Below are 17,078 nucleotides of genomic sequence, written 5' to 3' on the forward strand. Positions count from 1 at the left end.
ACACGTGTGTACATAGATTACTGTTTTAAAAATAATAAATAAATAAAAATGTTATATACGTTCAAACAAATTAAAGTACGACTTTCTAAGTAAATAAAAAAAAAGAAAAGAAAAATGAGCTTCGAGGCGGAGCCAACATTAACCATATTTATCGCTTTGAAAAAACAACAATAACAAATATATATTATATATATATATATATATATACACACACACACACACACATTAACTAGCTCTATTATCATAGTGTTGTCCAGTGGTGACTTTAAAGAAAAATAATTTACAATTTTGTAAATAGAATTTACACTTTTGGAAACTAAACTTTCTTACTTCATTTCTCATTCACTTTGACATGGTTTACACGTTTGCTAACACACACACAATGTTGGAGGGAACTTGAATACCTTTCATTGTTGTTTATAAAAAGGTTTTGCTTTTCTTTCATTTGATGTGTCCTTCTTACGAAAAATATCATACAAGTTTGTTTTATTATCCATGCTAAGTTAGGCATTTCTATTTTCATAGCTTCTCTCAAATAAATCGAGAGAGCATAAATCCTCATCCATTGGAAAAAAACTGTTTTCCTCATCTCAATCCCTTCATGTTGCTTATCATTTCACAGGATCGGAACAAAAACACAAATCAAGCAATCTACCATCGAATCACATATTATTCTTTACAAATTTCTGTAGAATATCAAAACAAAGAATGTCAAAAGTTTTACTTCATCAGCAGGAGTCGACACATCCCACGCATTTTTCACATGACATTTGGACGGAGCCTTAAAATTTGCTGTATACTCAGAGTACCTAAAAAGAAAATTAGTGAAAAAATAAAAAAAATTAGGTGATATTTAGGGAGGAGGGGGAGTAAAAAAAAAAAAAATGATGACATATTGAAGAATTTGAAGTGTGAATCCATGGATGAATTATCACTAATATTAACAACTAGTTGGTTTTGCCCATTTGCTATTGCTTTGCAATTATCATCCCTTGAAATTATTGAAACAAACCTAAAAAATATAAAAAATGAAGGCAAAACTAAAAGATAAGACAAAACTAATTAATAAGAAAAAGTTTGTGTGCTTTCATCAGTTTTTCAAGTTGTCTTTTCTTATTAATTAGGTTTGTGTTCATTTTTCTTAAAATCAGCAAACTTCAAAAGTGTTTTCAACAGAGGAAGGGAATATTTTTTGTGTCTATTAAAAGTGAAAGAAATTATTTTCTTTTTTATTATTATCTGTTATTATAAGGATTAAGCCTCCCTTTGGTGTTCATGAAAATTCAATTTGCATACATGATTATTCATATTGCAAAACATGTCAGACACATGTACATTCATTTTTACGATATAGATGATATGATCGCAAACTGAGACTCTACTACATCAAGTGCCTGGTAAAGATGACTTTGAATCTAACTCATTGTTTCTAAAAGTTTTTAAAAATGATAACAAAGACAGTGTTTATTGAACCAGAGCAGCATAAATCTCAGGCTAGTATTAAATTACTGTTAATATTAGCTACAAAACTGTGTATACACACACACATCATGTATACATATTACTGATATATTACATTACATGTACGTGTGTATGTGTATCACACGTTTTTTTGCTGACACTTGTGTCTGTATAAGTAATATCGTTACATAAATAGTTAATTTTGCTCACATGGCTGTGTCTGTCAACAGAAAGAAAAATAGTAACATTTAGATAAAAAAAAAGAAAAGTCTTATTTTTTAAGGTATAAAAAAATAATATCAAGATTATTCAATATTAAAAAAAAAACATTTCTGATTTTTGTCTTATTTTTTCAAGAAAAGTAAATAATGTAACACTGTAGAAATAATACAAAATAAAATTGATGCCGTCAAATTATTTCAAGAATATAATTTTAACTTTATGTTTGCATATCAATTGAAAGACTATTTTGCTTTGGCTTGAAAAGCATCTAATTGAATACATAAAAGCCATTAAAATGACTTAAAATAACAAAAGATTGAAAGACCAAATAATACTTACAGATTTTCTAGATGATTTACAGGTGCTGTCTTTTCAGTTGGATTATTTACAGCTGAAAAATTATTTACAACTAAAGATTTAAAACATAACTTTGAATAAATTATTCTCATGCATAAAAAATGAAAACAATGCAGGGTGGAACAATAAAATTGTTGTCTCAGAAAAGACAACATGATTCCATTTCCGTTTGATAAAAACCGGTTTTCTTCTTTTTTGTTGCAGACCATCTACTAGTTAGCCAGTTGTGCACAAATCCCAAGATCGATAGGAGCCTTCTACCATGTCTAAAGTGACACAATGTTCAACGAGCGAGATCGGAGATTCATCGCTGTACAACTCATGTTCTCTACCGATCCAAGTTATGACAACTGCCAGCACCTTCAAAATGCATCGCTGGATTGCCACAAATAACAGGAACGTGCCCAGGGTGATAAAAACAAAGTTTCCAGCCACGCTAATGGTCTTTGGTGTGGTTTCAAGTGAGGGTCATATCATGCCATCTCACATCTTCAAAGTCAACTTAAAAGTCAACACGAAAGTGTATTTGAATTTGCTGAAGAGTGTGGTGATCCCCTGGTGCAATCAGGTGGCCACTGGTAGACCCTGAGTGTGACCCACAAGTCCAAAGAAGTGCTATGACTTTGTACCCTTCTCTCACTGGGCTCCCTCCTCCCCCAACCTGAACCTGCTGGACTACTTCATTTGGTTATACATAGAGAACATCACCAACATGACCTCCCACAACACCAAAACCAGCCTAATCACCGCCATTTGCCAAGTATTTGCCGAGCTTCCATCAGCGCTTGTGGAAAAGGCATGCTCCCAGTTTCGGATCCATATTGAGGCTGAAGGCAGCTACATTAAATAGATGTCAGCTCTACTACATAATCAAGTTACCAGAATTGATATTTCCAGTAAAAGTTTTGAAATAAAGCTGTAGTGTTGTTTTCTTTAGGGCAACAAATTTATCATTCCAACCTTTATAGCAATATTTCAGTAAGCCCATTAATCGTTAATTAGAAAAATAAATTGGATTAGAAAAGTAAATAAGTAAATACCATATTAAAAAAAAAAAAAAAAAAAAAAATTAGAAAATAAATTTTTTAAAGTATCATGCAAGAATTTATTTAAAAGCAACAACTAAAATGTCTTCAAAATAAAAACCATGATTGTCCACAACAATGTTCTGCCAATCAACTTGCAAGCTTCTTCTCTTCTTTATATCAAGACGGACACACATAATAGATTAGAAAAATATGTGTGGTGAATTTTATCTATCAACTCATTTTTGTCAATAATGATAAAGTTGAAATATATAATAGAATACAAAAGTATAGACTTACATTCAAAATGTTCGGTATTTTTCACCTGGAAAATTAAAAGCAATCATTAGAACTTAAAATAAATTTTTTGTTTTTTTATTTTTTTTCCACATACAAATTTTATCATTTGGACTATTTGGACTACAAACATCATCTATTATTTTGCGCAACATTTCTGCTGATGTAACCTTCAATTGGTTTTGTTCACTTAGTGGTGATCTTGTGGAAGTTGAAGGTTCAATCCTTACCACAGGCAATAACTATGAATAACATAATTAACCATTCTACCTGGTCATGGTGGCCAGAATGATAATTTACATTTGACGATTAAACAAAGAGTTTAGTTGAAAATCTGATATAGGTTCTCGTGTCGGAAAAGATGCGTTACTGAAGTTAAAAATTTTTTAAAATCATCAACCAAGATTAAAGTAGAAATATGATTAATCGAAATGATACAATAATGAAAAAATAAAAATTGTTGATTACATTGCAATGCATGCGAAATATTATTATATTGCAATGCATGTGAAATATTTTTATATTGCAATGCATGTGAAATATTATTATATTGCAATGCATGTGAAATATTATTATATTGCAATGCATGCGAAATATTATTATATTGCAATGCATGCGAAATATTATTATATTGCAATGCATGTGAAATATTATTATATTGCAATGGATGTGAAATATTATTATATTGCAATGCATGTGAAATATTTTTATATTGCAATGCATGTGAAATATTTTTATATTGCAATGGATGTGAAATATTTTTATATTGCAATGCATGTGAAATATTTTTATATTGCAATGCATGCGAAATATTATTATATTGCAATGCATGTGAAATATTATTATATTGCAATGCATGTGAAATATTTTTATATTGCAATGCATGTGAAATATTATTATATTGCAATGCATGTGAAATATTATTATATTGCAATGGATGTGAAATATTATTATATTGCAATGCATGTGAAATATTATTATATTGCAATGCATGTGAAATATTATTATATTGCAATGCATGTGAAATATTATTATATTGCAATGCATGTGAAATATTATTATATTGCAATGGATGTGAAATATTATTATATTGCAATGCATGTGAAATATTTTTATATTGCAATGGATGCGAAATATTATTATATTGCAATGCATGTGAAATATTATTATATTGCAATGCATGTGAAATATTATTATATTGCAATGCATGTGAAATATTATTATATTGCAATGCATGTGAAATATTATTATATTGCAATGCATGCGAAATATTATTATATTGCAATGCATGTGAAATATTATTATATTGCAATGGATGTGAAATATTATTATATTGCAATGCATGTGAAATATTTTTATATTGCAATGCATGTGAAATATTTTTATATTGCAATGGATGTGAAATATTTTTATATTGCAATGCATGTGAAATATTATTACATTGCAATGGATGTGAAATATTTTTATATTGCAATGCATGTGAAATATTTTTATATTGCAATGCATGTGAAATATTTTTATATTGCAATGCATGTGAAATATTTTTATATTGCAATGCATGCGAAATATTTTTATATTGCAATGCATGCGAAACATTTTTATATTGCAATGCATGTGAAATATTATTATATTGCAATGCATGTGAAATATTATTATATTGCAATGCATGTGAAATATTATTATATTGCAATGCATGTGAAATATTATTATATTGCAATGCATGCAAAATATTTTTATATTGCAATGCATGTGAAATATTATTTGGAGTCAACGACCTTCAAGTAACATTTGTGTCAAGCTAACATGTTGTAGAGTATCTATCTTTCTTCTTATATGAAGACTACATGGTTTGTTTGGTTTGGAGTTTATTAACTTCAAATTAATTCAAGTTAATTTTATTTATTATTAAATTTTACTTGATAATTTTCTGCAATTTTTAGTGTTCACTAATATTTAAACAATTGTATTCATAAACTTTTCTGTTATTTAATTTTATTTTGCCATATCTTATGTGTATCTCTTTATAAATATGCACCTAAACATTTGGGTTTTTTTTTGTTTTTACTTTTGTTCATTTTTTTTTCTACTTACAGAATTTCCCTGCTTATCATTGTCTTCATCATCATCTGCAGACATTTCTGGAGTTGTCACACTGATGTCTGCTCCATCTTCCTTTGACTCCCGATCTCTGTCTGTGTTGGTTCTCTGATTGGATGAATACATCTCGATATTTGGGGCAGCTATGCAAAGTGGAGACAATTTTTCTACCTTCTGCTTCGCTTCCCTTTGCACATTTTCCTCTGAATCTACAACAGGCTTTCCAGCAGATGTAATCGGAGATGCCGGTTTTGTGGGTGATGGTGTCCATGCCTGGAAATTTCGCTGATATTCAGATAATTTAAGGATGGGATCAGGGGATGAGGTGTTGGCCTTAAAAATGGAAACTGACTGGAAGGTTTTCTGAAAGAAAAAAAAAAAAAAAGGTTGAAAATATCTAATCTGGTAAATGAGAACCAATCTACTTAATAACAGATTCTGGTTTTTAAATAAAAAATTTGACACGTGGTGTTTATTAGAAAATAATCCCTCATCATGTCATCCACTTTTTTGAGTTTTGCAGAATTTCTGGTTCTTGTCCAGAATTCTCCCCGTATCAAAAAAAAAAAGAAAAAAAAAGAAAAATCTGTATAATCCACATATCTGTGATGAAAAAAATATCATATTCCAAAAAGTCACATAAATTGATCAAGTAGTTTTATTTTTAAATAAAAAAATCAAATTTTATGAGTATTCTGTCTCTTGACTGTCTCATCAGCTATTTTGAAAATAATATCAAAAAACAAAGAGATAATAATTCATACTAGATTTATCTTGTAATGCCTACTAATTCCCATTAATCACTTGAAAATGATTTTCTTTATAAAAATAAAACTGATCAATTTACATAATTTTTTTAATATATTTTCGTTTTGTCACAGGTATGTACTGATAGATTTTCCTTTGCAGTTCTGCATTTTTTAGATGAGATATGAATGTTTGTATTATTTTGATTGTTTGGACAATTATTCTCATCTTGGGTTTATTGGCACAACGTTTTGATCGATAAAATCTTTGATCGTCGTCAGGTGTAAACTCCATGTTTTTTTCAACTAACGAAAGGGGGTTAGCTCTGCATTGCAAGAAATCGAACCTTGGGTTTGAGGGTGTGTCCATAAATTAAAAACAGAAGACAATTTTCAGGGGTCACTAGAGTATTTTTCAAGACTTACTTATGATTCAATTTTTAATTTAATCCTTCTATTAATTGTCACTATTAGTGAAAAAAAGTTTTTTTATGAAAACGTGGATAGACATCTTATGTGTTTTTGTTTTTCTCTAGAAAACAGTGTAAGGGAGGCAACTCTAAGAAAAAAAAAGATTTTTTTTGGGGGGGGGGGATTATCTCCTTGGGTTGGGTGTATTTTGTGAAAGGGTAAAAATCGAAAGAAAGATACCTTTTTTAATAATGTTCTTTGTTTTTTTTTTCTTATTTTCCCCATAAAAATTTGTAATTAGTGGATCCCAAATCCAATACTTGGACGGCTTAGGATGTTGTTGCCATCCAACATATGTGCTGCTCCCTTGAGTTTTCTAACCCTCCATCTTTCTTCTATATCTGATATTTTAACATCATCCCACATTGGGGAATGGGTGACTTTTTCTCTCCTATATGGTCTGATATGGCTGAGTTTTCGATTTCTCCATGTAGGACAGCTTTTCGGTGTTCTTCTAGTCTTACTTTGAGGGGGCAGCTCGTTTCCCCTTTTGTAGATTTTTCCACATTTACAGGAAATCTCATAAACACATGAGCTTTTCAGACGGGGGTTTTACTCGTACAAAGTGTTTTGGGAGTGTTGAGTTGCTCCTGAATATTGTCCTAATATCATACTGACTGCATATTTAACAAAATTTTTCGGATAGGCCTTTTGAGTATGGTGTGCAGACTGTGGTGGGTTTTTGGGTGGTATCTTTTGGTGTTTGATCTAGATCTTCCGGAGCTGATGTCATGCTCTCTGGGTAGTTATTTCAGTGGAGGGTTGTCCTTAGATTGGCCATCTCTTTTTGATATGTAATGCTGTTATTACATTTTGTCCTCGCTCGATGTTGTAGGCATTGGACTATACCTGCTTTTACAGCAAATGGACAAATGGATGGTGGAAGTTAAAGTTAAGGTACTGTCTTGTGGAGGTTTGCTTTCGGTATACAGACGACATAAAAACTCTGATCAGTGTTTGTTATCAATACATTCAGGAAAGATAGTTTGTCGTCATGTTCCTTTTCAGCATAAACTGAATGGATGGGTTAATTGAGTTCACACAGTACTTGAATGTCCTACTGAAGAGGCCAGAGTATGAAAGTATCATCCACATATCATAGCCACATTGTTGGTTTTTGTGGAGTTGATCTTATTACCAGTTCCTCAAATTACTCCATATATATGTTGGCCAGCACTGGCGATAATGGCTAGGCCCTCTTCCTGTCTGCATATATTGGCTCCCATCATGAAATGTGTGGTGTTTATGCAGAGGGATAGCCCCTCCATTAAGTTGTTAGTTGGGATGCATGTGCATTCCTTCAGTGTGGTATCTGAGGTCAGGCTTTCCCATACCACTGTTAGGATCTCATCGGTTGGGACTTTTGTGAAGCGACTCACTACGTCTAGGCTCACCATTTGGTTGGAATGGATGGGAGCATTGTTGATTATCTCAACAAAGTCAGGTGAGTTCTGGACGTATGATGAGGATTTGCTCATAATTAGCATTATTATATTCACTAGGAATCAACTCAAAAGGTAGCATGCAGAGCCTCGTTCACTGACGATGGGTCTTAGTAGGATGCCGCCGTCTATATGGACCTTGTGTAGGCCGTATAGGTGTGGTAGCCTAATGTGGTGTTGAGTCAGTTCTCTATATTTTGCAGGGGGTATTAGATGTTTGATCCTGCTGAGGGTCTGTGAGAGTTTCCTTTCTGTTTTTTGGTTCGGATTTTTTTGTTCTTTGCAGTAGTTGCCAGATTCTATGAGGTCTGCTAATTTTTTGGAATAATCTTCTCTGTCCATTACTACAGTAGCATTACCTTTGTCAGCTGTCAGTATTATGATGCTATCGTCACTGTGTGGTATTAGTAAATTCTCTTAGCAGTCAGTGACTTCCAAAACAATATAAAAAAGAAATAAAAAATTGTGACTATATGAGGAACTGCTGCAAAAGAATATATTGGCTATGTGTGTGTGTTTTTTTTTAAACTGTACATTCACACACACACACAGGCAACTGTCCTTTATATAACAAACTAGCACAGGTATATTTATAGATTAGCATGCATAAATTCACCTTTAAAAAAGGATAAATAAATGACATGACTTACCTTATTTTCAGCTGCTGTAGGGAAATTTGGCAAAGGTTTCTTCCAAGTAAAATTCTTCTGATATTCAGATTGTATTACACATGAATGAGGAGGGATGTAGATCTTTGATTTATGGAGGAGACCAAGTAATTTCTGAAACACCAAAATATTTCAAAGATACTTATAGAAAAAAAAAAAAAAAAAAAAAAATCGAAAAACAAAAAAAGTGGAGGGGGAGATAAAAAATTAAATTTTATTAGATCTTTTCCTAGTTCAAGATTTTTGCACTATTAAGATTGTGTGTCTGTGATATGTATTATATTTTGCAATCCAATGGTAATGGTGCCAGATGTGAACTGGTGTTTGTGTGCATTCACTGCACAGATCGTGATCGACCGCACATTGTCTTCATCTGAATTTAGTACTCAGTTTTGATGCTGGACATTGTATCAATCAAACAAGCTTTCCTTTAAAACAAACTCACAACTCAAATTTAAAATAAATAACGTTTTATTTTTAGAGTTTAAACTGTCAGTTGGTTTCTATATCGAACAACAGAATTGCCATCATAACATCTCTTAACTGAACACAATCAGTCAGCTTAATATAGAACCATACTGTCATCCCTCTCAGCAATCACTGACCCTAATGATGTTTGCTGTGGTTTTCTTCTTTCATCAGCTGTTAATTTATGGACATAAAAACTAACTGATCATGGGGAACTTACATTTTGTATAAACATAATTTTTGAAAAATCTTCAGTGACTCACAATCACAAAATGGAACCTTGTACCCAAGAAAACATTAGTTCAAAGAGCCAGCCAACTTCTTGGATATTGTAATCTCCATCCACTTGAGCCAGATATAACTGACCTGTTGTCTACAGAATGCACCTATGCAACCCCACTGAACATGCAGCATCATGCTATAGTGGCTGAGAAACCATAAAATAGATCAAACAAATAGAAATACAAATGATTACCTTGTCAGTTTCTTCATTTACATTTGATGGGTTTGGAGAACGAGGTGCTGGAGGTGGTGACTGAAATTTCACAGATTTTCCTGCAAGTACATCTTTATCAGCATCAGTTTTGTCTTTCTGAAAATAACAAGAAAAACAAAATATAAAAGATTATCATCAATTAAAAGATAAACTTCACTTTTTGGATTATTTGTATCTCGAGCATCAGTGTCATAATAGAATCCTCTCTTCTGTGAGAATCTTTAAGCAAATAATACAACTTGTTTTTATCAGGTAGTTGCTAAAGTTTTTGTCAGTTTGTAGACTGGGTGTTTTAAACCGTTGTAATTTATTTAATGGATATTGTTATTACTTAAACATATCACCGGGATTATTTTTTAACATCATATTTTTAGATTATTATTAAAGCATCATATTTTTAGATTATTATTAAATCATTCATATTTTTAGATTATTATTAAAGCATCATATTTTTAGATTATTATTAAATCATTCATATTTTTAGATTATTATTAAATCATTCATATTTTTAGATTATTATTAAAGCATCATATTTTTAGATTATTATTAAATCATTCATATTTTTAGATTATTATTAAATCATTCATATTTTTAGATTATTATTAAATCATTCATATTTTTCTGACATATTCTCACTCATGTTTACCTGAAAATGATCTTCTTTAGTCAACATCCTCCATCGTGATAATGCTCATCTCCTCCTCATGCAGCACTATTGACTAAAGATCGTTGAGGAGGATTTGGTTGAGAAATCTTTCTCCGTCTTGTACATTCTCCGAACCTAGCTCCCTTGAATTATCATTTATTTCAAAGTTTTAAAAAAAGACGTTTAAATGGTCTTAAGTTAGCAGAAGCGATTGAACATGAGTTAGATTTATATTTCACATAAATTTTACAAACTAGGTATTTATAGGCATGTTAACAGATTGAATCAAGTTAGAGCATGAATAAAAATTTTCAAAAACAGTTTTTAATTTTCAAGATGACATTTTAAATAAGCCAAAACAACCTAATAAATATATTAACCAAAACGTTTTTTTGTAATCGTTAAATGAACTCTCACTGAAATAGTGAATTCCAATTTTTTTTATCACATCATCTTTAAGTAGCAATACATGAAAAAATTTAAATGGCTTAAAATATCTCATTAATATATAGAAAGAGCTTGATAAGCTAAGAAAGAATCTTTTTAAATTTTTTAAATCTGATTAAAAATAAGGAAGTTATGACTACTTTTGTGCTTCACACATTTGGATATTTTTCCCTCTTTAAGACCATATGCATTTTGTCACATTTTTACACTACTTTTTCAGTAAAAATCTTATATCTTTGTTAAAACACAAGACTAAGCAATTAAATTTACCATATAAGTGTATTGTTGTGCACAGAATCAGAATATGTAACTGAAAATCTAAAGAAATTAATGTTTTCTAAATAGTCTACAGTAAATGCATATAAGTATGTTGCAATTTCTTAAAAATACATTGTATCCATTAAAAGAAAAGAAGTTAGCAAACTCAAAGTTGAATTGTAATGCATTTTATTTACAAGAAACTGAAATCGAATTTTATGACCATTTAAAAATGAATATATTGCAATATATCTTTGGTATTATCGTAGATTAACACCGTCCATTGCCCTTCTCACCCCCAATCAAATAAACAACTATTGATCATAATTTTGTCAATTTGAAGGAGTGAGCATTTTCAATACCCTAGATGGTCACAAAGCAGATTATCAAAAGATCACCAATAATTAATCATGTAAACACCCATTAATAACAACTATTCTTGGATTTTTGACAAATAACTAATGAGTGAACTTTCAGATATTTGTGAAAATGTACAATTTTTTTATCTTTTGGGAGAAGGGAACAGTTTTGGTTCTCTTCAACGACAAGCAAAGTTGGTATTGGGGTCATCAGTAATTTTTGCATTTATTCCAACTTTTGATAGATTTTGAACAAAAACTAATGAAGGAAATAATTAAAAAAAAAAAAAAAAAAAAAAAAATCAATTTTTCAGGTATTTTAGAATCATGAGAAAAAATTTTTATCCCAAAAATTTTGGCTCCGTCAGTTTTCTGTGTTCAGAGCTAGATAACTTCATGGAAAATTTTGTGCAAAAAGAAAATCCAAAGGAAAGAATAACAGAATAATGGATAGTGTGAAAATAGAAATCCTTTCTGATTACCATTGATGACAATATTTTTTGCAATTAAAATGAAAACAGTTTAACTTTTACTGATACACATTATGTTATGTTCAAATTACATTAGAGCTATAAAACTGCCTTTTCTCAAATCCTTGGGAAAGGTATGAACCTATTGCTCCTCCATCTAGCTTTGGATAGGATGGACAATGCAAAATGGTCTTATATAAGCTGTACTTAACAAACATTACACTAAAGTCCTTTTATCTTTCCCTTTTTTTAATTTAACTGTTTGTTTTTATTTACGTGATTATTTCCAGATTTACATATTTCAATAAACATTCGATTAATACTAGAAATTCAATGTGTAATTATCAAAATCCAAATTTATGCATGAAATATGGGCACACATGAAGTTGTTTGATAATTTTATGAATATAGAAGAGAGAGTGCTTACTTTGAAAACAGTTTGGCTTTTTTCTTCCCTTGCTTGTTTTGGAGAAAGGAGATGATCAAGAGGGAGTCTCACATCTTGTTCAGATTCATCTTGGGAAGCAGAAGATTTTTTCTGTAATAAAGAAAAGCATACATGTATAGTACAAGGTTTTCCATATTGGTTTAGGAATTTTAATTAGATTATATTTAATAAGAAGAATACCTGTCCTGGGACAGGTAAAATTAATTTCTCAAACAGAATAGTTTTACATTACTTTTATATTTTTTTATGAAGATACAATGATACTAAACCTTATCTTTAGAATCCTTATTCTAATTTTATTCAAAATCTATTACATGATTTTGATTCTATAACATGGATAAAATCTAAAGCTTAAGAGGTTTTAAAAAGAAATTGAAGGAAATTCAGGTTATTGCTCAATTGGTGAAAAATTCAATGCAAATTTGAGATATATGAATAGCAACTGATCAGTTAATAAATTCTGATACACATGAATTTATAAATGTTTATCTCATCTCTGAATTCTCACTACTTTAATATCTACATGAATGTGCATCTGTGACCAAATTTAACACAAAGTCATCTTACCAGGTAACACCAACAGATTAATATTACATAAGTTTAGAATGGATGATATTTCATACATTGAATTACTAAGGTATCACATGAAAAGTTTTTAAAAACAAGTAAATCATGAGTGATCTTTCCTTGTGATCATTACTACTTGAATAATTTAAACAAACATTAATGAAAAGTTTTGTTGGATTTTAGGGGCAAACATAAGTGCTTATTTTGTGAAAATCTGTGAATTTTGCCAATTTGGGTGAAATTTTCATCCTCATCATACAAGAGGGACTAAACTATTGTAATTAAATCAGGTAAACCACTATTGATTACAATTTAAAAAAAAAATTCAAAAAACAAATTCTTTCTAATTAACATGGAGGACAATAAAATATTTTGCAATAAAAATGAAAGCAATGTAACCATTATTGGTACGGATTTTGAGCTTAGCATGTTATATTCAAATTACATTGGAGATATAAAACTGCCTTTTCTAATATCCTTTGGAAAGGTATAAACCCATCAATCCTCCTCTAGCTTTGGATAAAATAGTAAAGTAGACTAGACTCTCAATCACTGATAGAGTAATTAGTCCCGAGAAAGGAAATATCTGTAGTTCTGGCAAACATAGAATTCCTAACCATTTCAAAAGTCAGTTTCTCTGAAAAAATGTTGGCTTTGTTCTATAAGAACGAGCAAGAGAAGGGTTTAACTAACTTCCAAATCCTATTCTACCACCACAATGTTGCAGCCCTTTGCCTGTTTTGCAAGTACTTTAATAGAATGTGCTCTGATGAACTCCTAATGCTTGTGTGCCCTTGATGTACATACTCCCAACTAAATCTTATAAGCAGCAAAATCCCACCCCTTTACTGTTGAGATAGGTCCATAGCTGCTAGTAAGCCTCCTACTATAATAGTTTCTTTCCTCAAACTGCTAGACTCTAGAGTTGCCTCCCTATTTCCTGCTTCCCTGACTGTACTAACCCGTAGAAGTTTAAAAGCAATCTGAACAGACACTTCACTGCTGAACTCCTCTCAGTCCCCTGTTAGACACGATCCCAAATAGTAACACCTTATGTTCCAAGTGGCAATATGCCGTGTTTGAGGGGTGAAAATGAGTGAAAAAAAAAAACACGAAAAAAATTCACATGTTGTAATACTGATTATCTTACATGAAAAAATAATGCCAGATCCATTCGTTCACGGATAGGTTGGATGATGCAAAACGATCTTACAATAAATGAGCTGTACTTAACGAACATTATACCCGAGTTATTTTTTATCTTTAGTTTTTTTTTTTTTAATTTTACTGCTTTTATTTATGATTTGATTATTAAAAAAATGTAATTTTGAAAATTAAATTTAAATCATTTGGTTATCCAATTATTACACCAAATTGTTATAAAACTATAACTAATTTTGTTATTGTAATGTTGCTTTAATTTCTATTATTGAATGTGTTGTCGAACCATCTCCCTTAAGTAATCCAGTTTATCAAATTTCCACTACTAACAATTACTACAATATTATACCATTGACTACTGTACACTCATTAACCCTTATCCTCAAGTGACCTCTGGGCCTTGATAAGGGTGACTCCTATGTAAAAAAAAAAAAAAATAAAAAATAAATGTGAATAGCTTTTAAAACTTAGTCTATATATATATATATATATATATATATATATATATATATATATATATATATATATATATATATAGCAAATATATGAGGATTTGCTAAGAATTTTAAACCCAAAAATGACTTTCTATTTGACAGTTAAAATGCTTCCAAATTCTTTTAAAATCCTGAAGGGTCAGATAGTAATTTTTTTTTCAACTATTAAAACGATTTAAATTAGGAAGAAATTGAAATGCATAATGGTGACTTTAATTTTGTAAATAACTTTTTTAAAATAGAATTTAAAAACTTTATTATATTTTGTGATATTATATATTTTATTTCAATAAATATACAATTAATAGTAAATTTTAAAAAATTACGTTTCTGTGCATGAAGTTATTTGATAATTTTATGAATATGGAAAAGAGAGTGCTTACTTTGAAAACAGTTTGGCTTTTTTCTTCCCTTCCTTGTTTTGGAGAAAGGAGATGATCAAGAGGGAGTCTCACATCTTGTTCAGATTCATCTTGGGAAGCAGAAGATATTTTCTGTCAATGAAAAACATACACGTATAGTACAAGGCTTTCATAGTTACTATATTGGTTTAGGAATTTTAATTAGATTATATTTAGCAAAAAAAAAAAAAAAAAAGTTCTGGGACAAGTAAAATTAACTTCTCAAAAAATAGTTTGCACCATGATTATATCTTCTTATGAAGACAAGATACAATGATACTAAAGTTATCTTTAGAATCCTTACTCTAATTTTATTTAAAATCCATGACATAATTTTGATTCTATAATATGGATAAAATTTAAGGTCTTAAGAAGAAACTGAAGGAAATTCAAACAATATTTATTAGTGGCTATGGATCAAATTGAATGCAGATTTGATATATTTCAATAGCAACTGTGTTTCAAAATTTGTACTGATCAGTTAATGAGATTATGGGTAATTCCTGTCCACATGAATAAATGAACATATAAAATATATCTTACTTTATAAGGATAAAGGTCAATTGAATGAAAAAAAAAAATAGATCATGAAATCAATTCCATATGAACAATATTGCCATGATAATAAAGAAATAAAGTGAACAAACTTTAATTCATTTTTATAATGGAGGTAAAGTGAATGTAAATTAATAAAAATTAATAAAGTTGAAAAAATAAATCATTAACATATTTTTTAGTATTGGAATAAATTGATATAACAATTTACTTGAATCAGTCTAACACACGAATATTAAAATAAATAAATATAACAATTACAAATAAATTCAATAAGAATCATTTCATCATTAAAAAAAATTAGTTTAATTTTATTTCATTTGCTGCTGATCACTGTGACATTTACTGCAGTATAGCCATGACAACAATATTTTCAGTTCATACAAGTTTCAAAAGATTTGAAACACCCATCATTAATAAAGATAGTCTTCTATGATTTCTTTATATACATAGGACATGCAATGTTGCAATCAAACTACACCATTAAGCGTTAAATTTATTTTGAGAACCATATTGTCAAAAATTCTAAATGAAACAAACTAGCACCTTGTTAAATTGAAATAAAACATTACATCATAAAATGAAAATTCCATTTATTTGATCAGTAACAAAAAAACAAAAATAAAAAACAAAACAAACAAAAAAGAACAGTACTCATGAGAACATATCAAGTTGAAAAAGAAAGTTCTTGGGGTTTTTAACTTTTAAATTTAGATGAACATATCTCAGCTCAAACAAAAATTATTGATCGAAATAAGCATCATGAGAATCAACACACTTTTGCCAACGCAAAACAAGTGTATTTATGCCAGTAACATAAAAATCTTGTGTCCTTGTGTTCTAGTAGCAATGAAGTCACTGAAAGCGTTTTTGATATCGCTTAGGTTTTTGAAGCATTTCTCATGCAGAAAGTTGTCGAGATGCTTGAAAAATTAGTAGTCAGTAGGTGGGAGGTCTGGAGAGTATGGTGGATGAGGCAGAGTTTCATAGCCCAATTCTTTCAACTTCTGAAGGGTCAGTTTAGCAATGTGTGGTTGGGCAGTTGTAGAGGAGAATTGGGCCTTTTCTGTTGACTAATGCCGAGTGTCATTGTCGAAGTTTCTGATGCATTTCATCCAATTGTTAGCAATACTTCCCAGTCAAATGGTTTCACCTGCATTCAAAAAACTGTAATGGCTGAGACTAGTCACAGACCAATAAAATAGCATGACCTTCTTTTGGTGCAACTCATGCTTCAGGAAATGTCGTGGAACTTTGTTGGTATCTAACCACTGAGTTGAGCATCACCAGTTGTCATAAAGAACTTTTTCATCGCAACGGGAACATTTTTGTTGCGTAAAAGAAGGGAAGATAACACTTCATAACAGTGTTCCTTTTGGTTGTCGTTCAATTCATGAGGCACCATTTATCAAGTTTTTTGTCTTTCAAATCTCAAATGGTTGGAAATCGTTGTATATGTTATGTCTAATTCAGAAACAAATTCTCAAACAGTTGTGTGTGGGTTGGCTCTGACTAAGGCTCT

The 17,078-nt window shown here is 30.3% G+C and overlaps 1 protein-coding gene across 2 annotated transcripts in view; it reads right to left on the reverse strand.

The window, feature by feature from the left end:
- The window catches only part of LOC145260595 (uncharacterized), a 58,291-nt gene that overhangs the window by 18,185 nt on the left and 23,028 nt on the right, over positions 1-17,078 (reverse strand). The window contains exons 6-13 of one of the 2 annotated variants that reach the window (XM_080118870.1): positions 14,984-15,094; positions 12,358-12,468; positions 9,730-9,846; positions 8,769-8,900; positions 5,454-5,822; positions 3,366-3,390; positions 2,023-2,074; positions 725-809 (exon numbers count right to left, since the gene is read on the reverse strand). In XM_080118870.1, the coding sequence (XP_079974996.1) occupies positions 725-809; positions 2,023-2,074; positions 3,366-3,390; positions 5,454-5,822; positions 8,769-8,900; positions 9,730-9,846; positions 12,358-12,468; positions 14,984-15,094 (1,002 nt within the window). The remainder of the gene's footprint in view (positions 1-724; positions 810-2,022; positions 2,075-3,365; positions 3,391-5,453; positions 5,823-8,768; positions 8,901-9,729; positions 9,847-12,357; positions 12,469-14,983; positions 15,095-17,078) is intronic. The other variant, XM_080118871.1, reaches the window with a different exon arrangement.

This window comes from Euprymna scolopes, chromosome 36 (assembly GCF_053919585.1).
Source record: "Euprymna scolopes isolate OS-2025 chromosome 36, ASM5391958v1, whole genome shotgun sequence".
In the NCBI taxonomy this organism is placed as follows: domain Eukaryota; kingdom Metazoa; phylum Mollusca; class Cephalopoda; order Sepiida; family Sepiolidae; genus Euprymna; species Euprymna scolopes.